The 15,993-nt window shown below is 35.4% G+C and overlaps 1 protein-coding gene across 2 annotated transcripts in view; it reads right to left on the bottom strand.

The window, feature by feature from the left end:
* LOC138712024 (fibrillin-2-like) overlaps window positions 1-15,993 on the bottom strand; it is a 603,403-nt gene that overhangs the window by 134,805 nt on the left and 452,605 nt on the right. For both annotated transcript variants that reach the window (XM_069843407.1, XM_069843408.1), the window contains exons 4-6: window positions 14,610-14,717; window positions 11,377-11,472; window positions 9,232-9,426 (exon numbers count right to left, since the gene is read on the bottom strand). In XM_069843407.1, coding sequence (XP_069699508.1) covers window positions 9,232-9,426; window positions 11,377-11,472; window positions 14,610-14,717 — 399 coding nt within the window. The remainder of the gene's footprint in view (window positions 1-9,231; window positions 9,427-11,376; window positions 11,473-14,609; window positions 14,718-15,993) is intronic.

The raw sequence follows: 15,993 nt of genomic DNA, 5'->3' as shown, positions 1-15,993 counted from the left end.
ACCATTCGAGTCTGGTCATGATCATTTAGTTCTAATTAGTTGGTATTACCACAGTAATGCAGTCACGAAGCTTGAGTTGTGAGGGTGCTAGGAACAATTGACTGTGCCGGTACTATTTCGTATTGTCTGTAATGAAGCGATATTAGCGATCCTAGTGGTTAGCAACTATCTATGGTTGCATATCTACTACGTATTGACCTTCGTGAATGTATATATTAGACTGTGGTATTACCACTTGAACTTCATAGAAAAATATCAGTGTAACGAAGCGAAGTCTAGAACTGATTCCGAACCGATACTGAACTCCTAGTTCCCTGTTCCAACGTGCTTTAGAACTCGTTCGGAACGAGTCGAGTGAAATTGGTTCTCGATTAAAAGCAGGAACTGGAAATTCTGAACTGTTGACGCATGCGCAGAGTTAAAATACTTCGAGACTGGAAGGTTAAATAAAAAAAATAGTCCATCATGAATGATTTGGAAGGTGATAATGATGTATTTTACGAAGAATTAAGTTCGGAAGATGAATATGATTTTAATATGACAAGAAACTCCGAAGGCCGTGAAATAAGAGTTCAAGAAACGTTCCAACTACGTAACATCCCGAACTAGTTGTGGCAATGTACACAACTGGCGCATACGTCGGTATGAGCTGTAGTATTAGTTCGGAATGCGTTCTGAATTGCTTGCTGGAACAAATCTCAAGTATACACGCAAGAATTTTAAAATTTCGTATGCAAAATAATGTATTAGTTCTTAGTAGAAATGACTCTAGATAACATATTTACGTGATGCTAGTGTTACGTCACTTTTCAAATATGGCGGTCAGAGGATGACGATGATATAATAATAATAATAATAATAATAATAATAATAATAATAATAATAATAATAATAATAATGGATCATTATTGAATAGAAAGCGAAAACTGCGATATTTCACTTTAAATTAGAGTATTGTTGCAACACAGAAATATGTTTTCGGGCTCATTTTTCCACTACATAAGTTCCCGCTAAATACCAGCATGCTCCATGAGCTCAATGTCTGGAATTTTCAAAGTTGCGAGAGTGTGCATGCAGAGTAGCTCTAGCAAATAGACAAGAAGAGCAGCAGCAGAACTAGTAATTTCACGTTCCTAAATTAAACTAATCCTTCATTCTGAGTTGCTTTTGCTTCGGGAGATATTGGAATCAGTAAAATTAAATGTTCTTTCAGGGATGAAGTCGATTATTCTATGGAAGAAATTCACAGGGTATTTGAGGATAAAATTATCAGTAAGAATATGTGACGCCCTCGATCTCCCGACGTAAGCTCTTGTGAATTTTATCTCTGGGGAATTCTAAAAGAAACAAAGTTTACATACCCTGGAAGAATTGAAAAATAACATCCTGGAAAACATCACCTTCATTTATCAACGAGAACTGTAGCGAGTAATGACAATTGAGTAATTGTGACAGATATTTGGAACAAGAAGGCAAAAATTTCAGCATATCTTTTCTTAATTTGGATGAGTAATTTTGACAAATGTTTGTAACAAGAAGGCAGACAATTTCAGCATATCTTTTCTTAATTTGGGTGAGTAAATTAGGTTTTGACTGCTTATATTTAGTAATATTTTACGATAATAGTTTGTGGTGCGTCGAAGTGCCAATACTATGCTCTTAACAGAAATAGCAAGCTTCATATCATAACCGAAGTTTGAGAGCGGGTCGGCGGAGATCCAGGTTGCCGTGTTGCGGTTTCTCTACTATCCATTCACTCAGAATGCCGAATAATTTAAAACAGAAATGGGCATTTCCTCTCTGAAGATGTGAAGGAGACTTTGTTTTGTTTGCATCCGTATCGTTCCTTCAATCTGCAAGATCAATTGCTTGTTATAATGCCACAAACGGGCAGTGGCGGATCCATCTGTTCCACAAGTGATTCAGAATGTTTTAAGTTGAATGTTGGTTATGCTACATTAGGACAAAGTTCCTCAGCAGCCATGATTAAATGTTCTATGATTAATTCACCATTTAACAATGATTGGACTTCGGTTATGCTATTTTAGGACAAAATTCCTCAGTAGCCACTATTAAAAGTAATTAGATTAATTCACCATCTAACAATGATTGGACTTCGGTTATGCTATATTAGGACAAAGTTCCTCAGTAGCCGTTATTAAATAATGTTCGTTGATTAATTCACCATCTAACAATTATTGGACTGCGGTTATGCTATATTTGGACAAAGTTTCTCAGTCACTATTAAAAGTTATTAGATTAATTCACCATCTAACAATGATTGGACTTCGGTTATGCTATATTAGGACAAAGTTTCTCAGAGTCACTATTAAAAGTTATTAGATTAATTCACCATCTAACAATGCTTGGACTTCGGTTATGCTATATTAGGACAAAGTTTCTCAGAGTCACTATTAAAAGTTATTAGATTAATTCACCATCTAACAATGATTGGACTTCGGTTATGCTATATTAAGACAAAGTTCCTCAGCAGCCATTATTAAATGTTTTATGATTAGTTCACCATCTAACAATGCTTGGACTTCGGTTATGCTATTTTAGGACAAAGTTTCTCAGAGTCACTATTAAAAGTTATTAGATTAATTCACCATCTAACAATGATTGGACTTCGGTTATGCTATATTAAGACAAAGTTCCTCAGCAGCCATTATTAAATGTTTTATGATTAGTTCACCATCTAACAATGATTGGACTTCGGTTATGCTATATTAGGACAAAGTTTCTCAGAGTCACTATTAAAAGTCATTAGATTAATTCACCATCTAACAATGATTGGACTTCGGTTATGCTATATTAGGACAAAGTTTCTCAGAGTCACTATTAAAAGTTATTAGATTAATTCACCATCTAACAATGATTGGACTTCGGTTATGCTATATTAAGACAAAGTTCCTCAGCAGCCATTATTAAATGTTTTATGATTAGTTCACCATCTAACAATGCTTGGACTTCGGTTATGCTATTTTAGGACAAAGTTTCTCAGAGTCACTATTAAAAGTTATTAGATTAATTCACCATCTAACAATGATTGGACTTCGGTTATGCTATATTAAGACAAAGTTCCTCAGCAGCCATTATTAAATGTTTTATGATTAGTTCACCATCTAACAATGCTTGGACTTCGGTTATGCTATTTTAGGAGAAAGTTTCTCAGAGTCACTATTAAAAATTATTAGATTAATTCACCATCTAACAATGATTGGACTTCGGTTATGCTATATTAAGACAAAGTTCCTCAGCAGCCATTATTAAATGTTTTATGATTAGTTCACCATCTAACAATGATTGGACTTCGGTTATGCTATATTAGGACAAAGTTTCTCAGCAGCCACTATTAAAAGTTATTAGATTAATTCACCATCTAACAATGATTGGACTTCGTTTATGCTATATTAGGACAAAGTTCCTCAGCAGCCATTATTAAATGTTTTATGATTAGTTCACCATCTAACAATGATTGGACTTCGGTTATGCTATATTAGGACAAAGATCCTCAGTAGCCGTTATTAAATAATGTTCTTTGATTAATTCACCATCTAACAATGATTGGACTTCGGTTATGCTATATTAGGACAAAGTTTCTCAGAGTCACTATTAAAAGTTATTAGGTTAATTCACCATCTAACAATGATTGGACTTTGGTTGTGCTATATTAGGCCAAAGTTCCTCAGTAGCCGCTAATAAACTTTCTTTGATTAATTCACCATCTAACAATGACTTAAAGCTTGTAACATTAAGTTGAGAAATTTTAAAGCTAGCACGAACTGAGTCTTTTGGGTTTGGTATATTACAGGTTTCTGCTTCGATTTTTGAACTGCACTTTTCTTTTATTTCTCGAAAAACCTTTTCCCGAATTGCGTTAGGGAGTCTATGTTCACCACAAACTTTTTGATGTGCATTTTGAAAATGTCCTCTTAACGCAAAATGTGTTACATATGAAATCTGGTTTCGGCATAGTAAGCATTATGCCTTCCTTTCACTTAGCACAACAAATATTTCTCCTCCCATTCACTATTGAAATAACACTGTGTACACATTTTCAAATAAATAGTATGTCATTTGGAACTACACACACAGAAAGAACTCGTACTGGCGAGGTTTGTCTTTCGTCATTCAACTGCTCACCAACAACTGAAAGACAAGCACCTGTGTTCAATTATTCAACTGCTCACTAACAACAGAAGGAACTGAAGGACAAGCACCTGTGTTCAGTTATTCAACTGCTTACCAACAACTGAAGGACGTGAAGGACAATACCTGTGTTCAGTTATTCAACTGCTTACCAACAACTGAAGGACGTGAAGAACAAGCACCTGTGTTCAGTTATTCAACTGCTCACTAACAACTGAAGAACGTGAAGGACAAGCACCTGTGTTCAGTTATTCAACTGCTTACCAACAACTGAAGGACGTGAAGGACAAGCACCTGTGTTCAGTTATTCAACTGCTTACCAACAACTGAAGGACGTGAAGGACAAGCACCTGTGTTCAGTTATTCAAATGCTTAACAACAACTGAAGGACGTGAAGGACAAGCACCTGTGTTCAGTTATTCAACTGCTTACTAACAACTGAAGAACGTGAAGAACAAGCACCTGTGTTCAGTTATTCAACTGCTTACTATCAACTGAAGGACGTGAAGGACAAGCACCTGTGTTCAGTTATTCAACTGCTTACCAACAACTGAAAGACGTGAAGAACAAGTATCTGTGTTCAGTTATTCAACTGCTTATTAACAAGTGAAGGATGTGAAGGACAAGCACTTGTGTTCAGTTATTCAACTGCTCACCAACAACTGAAGGACAAGCACCTGTGTTAAGGATTAATGAAGAGTGCGCACATCGAAAGGGGAAATGCCTATCCCTTGCTTAAAATTTCTGAAGGTACATGTACAGATAAGAGAAATAACGTACAAACGGATTCAGGCACAGTATTCGAGAAAGAGGTAGAGAGGATAGCTAGCTGGTAGGCAGACAAACATTGAAATCATCTGAGAACATGTAAGCTTTTAGTATTCTTTAAAACAATTACATTTTAAAGCTAAACACTTAATTACCAATACACCATGTATAATTAAATTATATTTAATGGCACAGCACAAAAACTGTACTTTTCTTCTGTCACGCAAGGCCTGTAGCAGGCACTTCATCTGTAAAACAGAGAACACATCCTAAGTGGTTATTTTATAATGAAATTATCCCTAAGTGATTAACCATAACAAACCTTTCAAGTCCAAATATAGATTCATGGAGTTGAAATATTGCGTTCAAATGGAGAGGATTATGAGTTGGATCTGGTGCTGAATAGCCCATACAAACACTCATACTGAGTTCGAAATTAATCCATTTGATCTAAGTACCATCAAACAGAGTGTTACTCTGTGAAACACCCAGTGACCCACTTCCGTGCCACACACAATCTGTCAGCCCTAAAAACAACGACTGTTATTTGATTTACGACAACATCTAGTGCTTATCCATTAACCGCAGTAACTACGCGTGTTAAGTGTCTACTGTGTTCAGCAATGAAATGAAGAATAGAGGTCTTTTCTTCATCAGAAAGTGCATAAGAGAGAATCCTACATTAAATATCTTCATTGCAATATTATTTATGAGCTAGCAGCTGCTTGCAATAATCTGCTATTAGTACTCTCATTAAACAAGCAAAAAACTACTTGAATCAGAATAATTTCTCAATCAGAGCATTAGCTTGGAGCTGTACTAAATCACATCACCCACACAGCATACGTTCTAAGAAGAAGACTGTTATGTTCAAGAAGGGCCGGATTTTCCTTCAGATTCACTACAACCTGGTAGCAAAGATCACTTTTTAACAATGCAAATAACACTAATTTTGCATTTTTTAAAGTTTATAATTTTCGCCGAAACATTCCACTTTCTATCAATGATCCGGAATACAGAACAGTTATGTTTTTTTGGATTTGGGATTCGCTTGATGTCAAAATGTCATATTGACAAAATTACCTTTCTTGAAAATATAGATGATATTGAATGACATGTAAAGAGTCTCTAAGAATTTGTAATAAAATGTTTTGTATTTGAAAGATTTGGAATTTTAATTTCACTAATAGTTGGTAGGTAGACAGTGGAAGGGAACCTCTCGCTCCAAATAACATACCTTTGACCATCCACATTTAGAAGAGAGGAAAGGTAGGCATGGCTCATATATTTCTTGTGTTTCCTTGTTGACCTCGTCCGCTTGTGAGAGGTTTCTCTCAAAGGGGATGGTTGGATCTAATACCATGACCTTATCTTTAACCCTGTCGATGGCTATGATGTCCGCGCGCCTGTTGGAATCTATTATAAAAATATTGCCAAAACAGTAGTCTTGTCTTTGTAGCCTACATCGTTATATTTTTTCCTGTAACTACCACCTCATAGTTAATACATATTAATTAATTAAATTTATTTGTTCTCGCGAGGTTAAAGCTAATAGGCCCTCTCTTCCACAACATAGAAATATAAATACACCGTGTCCACATTAAGAGTATACAGAAATAATAGCTTCGAATTTCATGACCGTATATTATAATTCCTTAAGGGGAGGCAGAGGTGAATATTTCAAAATCCACAAAATTTATCCGATTTGTTTGAAATTGATCATGGATACTAAGTATGTTATTAGTAATGGACATAACAAGTTTCAACTTTCTAAGTACAATAGTTCTGTAAAAATTAATAATTTTATAAAACTTTATATCGTTTGATATAAAATGCTCCATGCACCATATTGCAAGAAATTTTCAATATTTCTTTTTATTTATATGTTCAGAGAAGGTATATAAATAATGATAAGTATTAGTTTATTATGGGAATAATATAGTAATACAGTTATCTTGGTTTTAATTTCATACTTTGAAGGGCACAAAATCAAAAACTAACATCGGAATATCAAAATAAAGATAATAAAAATGGAAAAACCCAAATTTTAATTTTTTCTTCAGTTTTGTTCGAAAATTTCACCTCTGCCTCCCCTTAGATAAAGCTCAATCAAGAGAAAAACTCTCGAAGATTTCGTTTCATACCTTTTCCATGGCCATTGTTGTGTGAAATGTTTCGTTTCAAGCTTACTGTTGCATGACCATTGTTGTGAAATGTTTCGTTTCAAGCTTATTGTTGCATGAATGAAAATTTGCATTTAAGTATCAGTCTAGTTTCTGTCAACAGAGATATGGACGGTACAGCAAAAAGTTCAATGCGTGCTCTAGTTTGCAGAATTGAATTCAGTTACGCGTGTTCAGCGGCGCATACGGAGGAAATGGAATGTGAATCCTCCTACACGCAAAGAGGGAAACATTCTAAAAAGCTGTGGCCGAAATGACTGTGGATCAAGTGCGTTAATCATTTGCTAGAAGCCCACGTAAATCACGTACCTTGAAATGCTGGAGAACTTTACTATTCCACAATTTCCGCCAGGTTTAACATTTTAGCAGTATGGTGCTCCATCACTTCCATCGAAATGTTAAAACGTTTTTGGATGTAACCTTCCCAAGGAATTGGATTGGTAGTGGTGGGTCAACTTCCTGGCCGCCTAGATCCCCGGATTTAACTCATTTGGATTTTTTGCGTGGGGATTTATTAAAAATTTTGTGTACAGCAAAAACGTTCGTAATTTGATTGATTTGAGACAGCGTATCATTCAAGCAGTTGAGCTTATAACACCTGATATGGTGGTGGACACCTGGCGAGAGGTTGAATATCGTTTTGGTACATGTCGAGCTATAAATGATGCCCATGTTGAAGTGTACTAGTGGAACTAAAAACTTTTTCAGTTGCTCTAGACAATGCAGAAGATATTTATTTAATAAAACTTAACCAAGTTACGATATAAGCTGTCATTTCTATATACTTTTAGGGTGGACACAGTGTAGGGACAACTAAAACATAAACAAATAACTAGAAATACACTATAAATTAATCTACAACAATAATGGCAGTGACACAATCTACAAAAGAAATAATGGCAGCTCTAAAACTGTTAGAGATGACAAAATAATTAATAATATAAGGTGAACAGTAGGTACTGTCATTAATTTTAGGGGATTATTTTTTTTTTATTTCAAACAAAACAGTTCAATACGATTTTGCTCGTTTTCGCTTTCTTTTTGAGAAACAAATTGTATTACACGAAATATTTCATTGCATGTTTTATTTATTTAATTAAATGGAGAAGAGCTATTCATGACATGTTACATATTAATTCATTTACTTATTGACGAACATTATTGACTTATAATTTTTTGCAAAAACTTACTTTCATACACAATGTCATTAAAATGTAAAATAATTGGTTTAAATGTTGTACTTACTTCACAGCGAAGTGATTTTAGTATTATGAAAAATAAATTAAACGATGCTATGAATACTGTAATATAATCAAAGTATTTTCAGACTGAATAAAAAGTGTTTTGTGGCGGATTAAAATATTGTAATACATATCAGAATTTCCTAATAAAAGATGCTTAGTGACGAGTTTATAGATGCGGTACACTGACACAAGACATTATGCATAATGACGTGTTGCAAGATGTTCTTTCTTTCTAAAAAAAGTTAAAATATGTAGTAACTTAAATTATATTTGATAATCCATGTTGAATCTTTCGTACACTACTTTTAACACTTGAATATAAATAATTGATTAAATGGCTATCTTACTCGTGTTAATTATGTAAGCATGTGCGGCTTACAGCTGTTTCGGTGCTATTCGACACCATCCTCAGAGCCTCCTCAGGTATTTTATAAACCTATCAAATCCTAAACACGTACTTAAAAAGAACTAAGTTAAATGTTAGTGCTTAAAATCTGGGATTTATTCATAATGTTAAATTCTGTTTCCAAGTAAGAAACTTCTTGTGACAAACGTATTCAGAAAGAAATTACGTCTAATAAGGTTTAGTAGCGAATCAACTATTAAATATTTCAAAGAATGTACTTGAACACATTAATTTCCGTGTATGTAATTTCCACTGTTATTAGAAAGCATGCAAATATTTATATGGAACAGCAATCACGGTAAATATTAAGCAAATAAAATACCTCTTCTCTAATGCATGTCATAATCTGTATGTAAATCATGTATAAAATAAATTAACACAGTTTGTTTACAGGTACAGTTATTTGAGCACTTCGTCGCACCTCATTGACTGGCATTGGCATGCGATCAGTGCCCATTTTTGGAAACTGCTGACTCACCGACACACTGGCCACTATGAATGTTCTTGAGGTATCCTTCGTCGCAGTCGAGATGTGAGGGACAGTGTTCGCAGGGATGTCCCCACGCTCGACCCACCGTGGCACAGCATAGCTGTTTGGTGCACACTACTCCTTCCAGTTGGCCCTGACACATGTCGTTCTTCACTCTGGTGAAACACGGCCCCGTTCGATAGTCTGTTAAACAAAAGGAAATAATGTTATTGAGACATGTTTCAAAACCAGGTGAGACTAGTTTCAGTCAACTTCGAGTTATGCATGTTAACGAATACAGTAGAACAAGTTTCTTGTGTCCAATGATAGAATCCTTAACTTGACGTTATTCGTCCCGACTCCTACAAGCGTGCTTATAGATATCGCAAGTTACTTACTTTTTAAGGAACCCGGAGGCTCATTGCCGCCCTCACATAAGCCTGCCATCGGTCCCTATCCTGAGCAAGATTAATCCAGTCTCTGCAGTCATATCTCACCTCCTTTAAATTCATTTTAATATTATCCTCCTATCTACGTCTCGGCCTCCCTACCCTCCTGCCTCCCAACTAATACTCTGTATGCATTTATGGATTCGTCCATACGTGCTACATGTCCTGCCCATCTCAAAAGTTTGGATTTAATGTTCCTAATTATGTCAGGTGAAGAATACAATGCATGTAGTTCTGTTTGTGTAACTTTCTCCATTCTCCTGTAACTTCATCCCGTTTAGCCCCAAAAATTTTCCTAAGAATCTTATTCTCAAACACCCTTAACCTCTATTCCTCTCTCAAAGTGAGAGTCCAAGTTTCACAACCATAAAAACAACCGGTAATATAATTGTTTTATAAATTTTAAATTTCAGCTTTTTTGAGACCAGACTGGATGATAAAAGCTTCTCAACAGAATAATAACAGGCATTTCACATATTTATTCTGCGTTTAATTTCCTCCGAGTGTCATTTATATTTGTTACTATTGCTCCAAGATATTTATATTTTTCTACCTTTTCAAAGAATAAATTTCCAATTTCTATATTTCCATTTCGTACAATATTCTGGTCACGAGACATAATCATATACTTCGTTGAGGAGCCTGGCCAACCACGTGACGTCAGCTGGGTCGGCTCAACGAAGGAGATACTTGTGACGTATTCAAATTCCAGTAATGCTTCCTCTTGTGCTTGAACTCTGGTCCAGATAAAATTTTAGAGGAATATATTCCGGGTGAAGACGCCGAAGTCGAAAGAAATTATTCACTTCTGTCTTGAAGATGGTTCCCCGTATCCACAAGTTTCGTCTCGTTGGATTTCACAGTCGCCAAAGACAAGAGCGCTGTGACGAGAAAGTAGACCTACTTGAGTAGAAAAAGTTTCAGTATTAAAAAATCCGCAAAATAATAGTTCTATATTTGAATAGAAATTAATAATAAAATTAGTTAAACAGAATAGTTTAACCAATAGTTACCTATAGAAAGAGCGGTCGGTTTCGGACGATGGGGAAAGTTAAGCGTTAGGGCAATCAGCGAACATAATTCGTTGCGAAAGGTTAGGTAAAATCTTACTGCATGTTTACGCTTACTTTGAAGTTAATTCTCACAAATCACTACTTTCAGTGTTTAGCTTCACATCTCGAAAATTAAAGTTCTGACAAGGCAACTGTTAATGGGTGCATGCAGAAATTTACCTTCAAACTTCACACATTATTAGATCTCCAAATACTGTAAGATAGACCAATATAAACAATTATATTAGCTGCTATAAGAATGAGATTAATAAAGAAACCATATATATTTTTGTGATAAAACAGCAACTGCCACCTAAAATGATAAAGTACTCATAAGAAAAGCCAATATCTGCAATGTAAAGTGAAGGTCGTGAGAAATTATTGCCCAAAACTGACGCGCTGAGCCAACACTAAGCGGTCTGTTATTTCTCCATGCCATTTTTCGAACGAGCCGTATTAAGCGAAACTTGTTTACAGATGCACACCCGGTATAACAAAAGAGATATACTTGTATTATTTCCACTGCTCTCAAATTCTTTGTTCCTTCTGGGAGAAAATATTTTGACTAAACTACTGAGAGCATGTTAATTGATACTTGAACTTCCCCTACTACATACAGTGCTGAAAATTAGTGTTAAAACAACAATGTTTACCTGCTTCACATCTCCTTCCCGTAAATCCATAGATGCAAGCACATCTGTCTGGTCCAATACATCGGCCTCCATTTAGACACGGTTCTCGGCACACAGCTGTTAATATAATGCAGAATAATACATCGCCATCTCATACAGCATGTACATGTAATAACATTAAAAGATGTTACCATACCCTCCTATAACTGAATTCAAAAATAGAATATCTTCATATAATTATCCGCCTCAGTATTTTGTATCAACATTTCTCTTACTCAGACCACTTAAAAGACAGAAACTAAAGCTTGCACATAAATCCATAAAATCGTTCTGATTATGTTGTTACCATGCTGACCGGTAGATAAAGAGGCTCATGGCGATAAAATCCTTAGCATAGTTTCTTCTGGGAGGAAAGTAAAGCTGAGACACTCATGTCGTAGATTTACATAACGTAAAAATAATCCTATCCCCGATACACTTCGTCGGCTATTCCTCGTCATGGTGAATTTGGACGCTGAATAATTTCTGCATTAAAAGTGTCGATAAATATAGTATTACTACCGCTACTACAGATTCATGAAGCTATTCTTACGCCCAGGATTAAATTACCAAATCAACCTCACTAATCCGCTATTCAATAAGATACTGGGCCGTTGCAATAGCATTGGACAAACCAGTAATGGAGACAATACGGTTATTAGTGCCAGGAGCAAATGTTCCCTTCTTGGAAATCTGTATGGTAGCTCCACTGAGGTGTTGAATCTGTTACATGAAATGAACACAAGCCATATACAACACACAATAGAAACAGGAACTCAACAATAGTACCCACAGTCTACTAGTACACTCACAGATTCTAAACACGCGATATGACCACAAATGTTAAAGCGTGTATAAATAAACTTAATAAAAAACTAACAGATCCGCCCTCTACTGATGAATCATGGTAAAATTTTAACGATCCTAGCTCAAAATCTGTAGGAGATAATCAATTATTTATTTTTAAATTCTTATATGTTAACATAAAAAAGTATATAGTGCCTTCCCAATGCCCTTAAACGCTTCAGTATTTTAAGGATTTTTGCTTCCTATGTTTACTTCACATTATGTTTTGTTTGTCTCTCCTGCTGTTTTATGAGGACTTTCATCTACATAAATATCTATAATATTAATGGAAACTTTACTGCCAAAGACATTGGTCAGCAAAGCAGACAACTTAGTAGGACGAGGAATAGCTTTCTAGATATTTTACCTATACCAGGATTTTTTTACTTCCATAAATACACGACATTAGACCCATTATTTTTACTTCCCACCAAAGGAAGCCATACAAAAGACTTTAATAGTGCTTTAAAGTAATATTCGTCATCGCCAGGGTTTGAACCTCAGAACTACTGAGTGAGTGACAAGCATTATTAATCATCAAGGGCCCGTTCACACGGTACGGGAATTTATTCGAATCGATTTCGTGCGGACAGCAGTGTACATCGGTTCGATTTTTTCCCGTTCATAATGAAATTTAAGTTATGCACGGAAAAAAATCGAACACGTCTAGGAGACAATGTCAGAAAATAGGTTCCAAACGCAATAGGTCTTGCCAGGGTGAACATTTTACAAACAGTCTCATTTCTCTGTTTGCAGCTTCAGTAAGGAGTTATGAAACTGCAATTTACCTTGTAGTAGCGGCAACTTCTTCTACTCATGTACTATGCCGGTTGCAGTCCTTTCAGGCGCTGCGAATATAAGTAATGTACGAGTATTGAACATAGAATTCATCCGAAGGAACCGAACAAGTTAAAGATTTTAAACATTTACGATCGTAAACAATTTTATATTTGATATTATAAAATGATTTTTTAAAATGAATTTTAAATTTTTATGGTTTTAGGAACCTGATTTTCTCACTACTCCTTGTAGGCGCTTAGAATAATGTTGAACAAACTGTAGAGAGACTTATATACATATATACATATTCATTTTAAATTTATATTCATAATAATTTACACGATTATAAAAGAAAGTCATATATAAATTCCACAATTTGGGACATCTACGGCTGACTATTGGGATCCGGAATACAAAGCAGAGGTTAACTTAAAAAATGCAATATGATTTGTGGAGAGAATACAAAACAATGATAAATTTAAAAATAAAGTACAATTTGATTTCAGAGAAACATGAGGTAAAAGTACAATGAAGAAAAATGAAATGAAGTATAAAAAATACATACAATTAATACAATAAATAATTTAAATGTCCATATACCATATTGTAGATTCAACTCAAGTTTGAATACATCTTTTATTAATGGAATTACATTTTTTAATAAGTTGCCTGTATCAGAAATCTGCCAGACAAATTTTAAACGGGTTATATATGAATGGCTAATTGTAAGACCTCTCTATAGTATTAATTTATTGAGTGTGAGATGGATGCTTCTTTTTAATGACTACATAACTGACGATGTCATTTTCAGTTTCTTATGTGCTGATCTCTGGCAAATAAATTATCTTATTGTTATTATTATTATTATTATTATTATTAAACAATGATGCATTTCTTTCCCATCAACATACTAGGGCCTAGGGCATTCAATAAGTAAAGGCAACAATAATGTAAATCAGCGCTCCTAGCGTTGAGCATCGGAATCTTTTAGTACGTAATAGAGGAGCGATAGTTGCATAAATGTGGAATATTGAAAGTCTTGAAGTAACTATAGCCTATTTTGTGAATACAGGAACTGTTTCTGATTTGTATTAATACCGCCCTAAAATGTTCAGTAGGTATGAACAAAGATACGTCATAAAAATACAATTGCAAGAGGAAAAAATGTAACCCAGTGATTTACAGCATTGCTAGAAGCTTGTGGGAGAGAATTCCAACCATAACGAACTACTGCAAGATAGGAGGGGACGAGGCATTCGCTCTCAATCAAGAGTTGACATCCAAAGAGCTTTAGATCGATCAGTGAGATAGAGATCCAGAAATGATGCTGCAGATGGAGTCCGCCATCTTCCAAGGATTTGGCAGCATGTTGTTGGCATGGCAAGAGACTAAATTTGAAATGTGTAATGCCAAAAATAACCTAAATAAATATAGTGTGAAACAGTAACTACGATGCCATTACTTTCCGAATGCCCTGGTACATCACACTAATAATGCAGACGAATGTAACGAAATAGCACAAAAACTTCCATCTCTTTGAATTTCAGGAGTTTAATTGCCATATCATATTGTTCTGTCGTCATACTTACGCTCTCCACAGAACTCGCCCTGGTAGCCGGGCCTGCAAACACATTTGGAGCCGCTGCACGATCCTCCGTTGAGGCACGCGGCAGGGCAGGAGCTACCGTCTCGTCCGTCTGAAAATAAAAACGAATCCAAACTATATTATATGCTGAAAATTATTCCATTAAGCTACACAGAAACTCAACAAATTCTTCGGACAAACAGGAAGGGTGGAGTAACACTGGACTCGGGCGAATCAAAAATAGAGAACTACCAAAGGAAATCATAAGAGCGCGATATTCAATATACCGTGTGTATATATATATATATATATATATATATATATATATATATATATCACTCAAATCTGTTGCAAATTATTGATGTTTTAATACTCAATAATGCAGTCAGTAAATCCTTTGTTTTTTCTTCATACATATTGTACTAATGAATGAATGAATGCATGGGCGGATGGATGGATGAATGAATGAATCAACCAATCGATCCGTCGTAAACAAACAAACAAACAAACAAACAAACAAATAAACAAAACAAAACACAAAACAAAACAAAACAAACCAAAACAAAACAAAAAGAAACAAAACAATTAATATTTGAGGAGAAAAATTCGCTTCGGCGCGGGATCGAACCCGGGTCCTTGGTTCTACGTACCAAGCGCTCTGACCACTGACCTTCATGACCCAAGTGGGAACCGAACCCGGGTCATGACGTTGGAAGGCAGAGGGGCTAACCACTCGGCCACGAGCGAGTTCATATCTTCCGTCGTTGAAATTCTCTAACTCGCAGGGCTTGTATTTCAGTTTTAGTTAACGAGTGAAAACAACTAAAATAATAAATAGTCAAAAACGAGTGGACTGATTGCTATTACGTGTATTGATTCATATCATAGTTAGAATAAAGAAACATTCATTTCTAAGCGCGGAACTGTCGAGGTAGTCCGTGGCTCTTAGCTAGAGAGTTTGTGTGAATGTTTCCAATGCCTGAAAGGGATCGACCGCCGGTTCTTCCTGTCATACTTTTCAATTTCAAACTCCGATTCCAAGTGATTATAGAACATCCTAGTTAATATTAATATAATGCACCGAAGTACATATGATATTTCCTTGCAGGAATTCTGCATTACCATATCGATGACTCAGAACCAGACTGTTCCAAGTCCATTTTACTATTTTTTTTTTTCAGGAGAGTTGTTTTAAGCTCCTGACATTCAAAGCTTCATGAAACCATTTCGAATAGTTTCATAGCAACTTTATGGAGAGGAATGTTTACAATTTTGTTCGATTCGTATATGCAGACAAGAACTGGAACGCAATGAAACACAGATTTCTTTCTTATAAAAAGTTGGACTTAGAACAGTCTGGTTCTCAGCCATCGATATGGTGAAGAATG

This window comes from Periplaneta americana, chromosome 13, assembly GCF_040183065.1.
Source record: "Periplaneta americana isolate PAMFEO1 chromosome 13, P.americana_PAMFEO1_priV1, whole genome shotgun sequence".
In the NCBI taxonomy this organism is placed as follows: Eukaryota; Metazoa; Arthropoda; class Insecta; order Blattodea; family Blattidae; genus Periplaneta; species Periplaneta americana.
The sequence above is the reverse complement of the archived record's forward strand: the minus strand, read 5'-3'. Positions and strand labels throughout refer to the sequence as shown.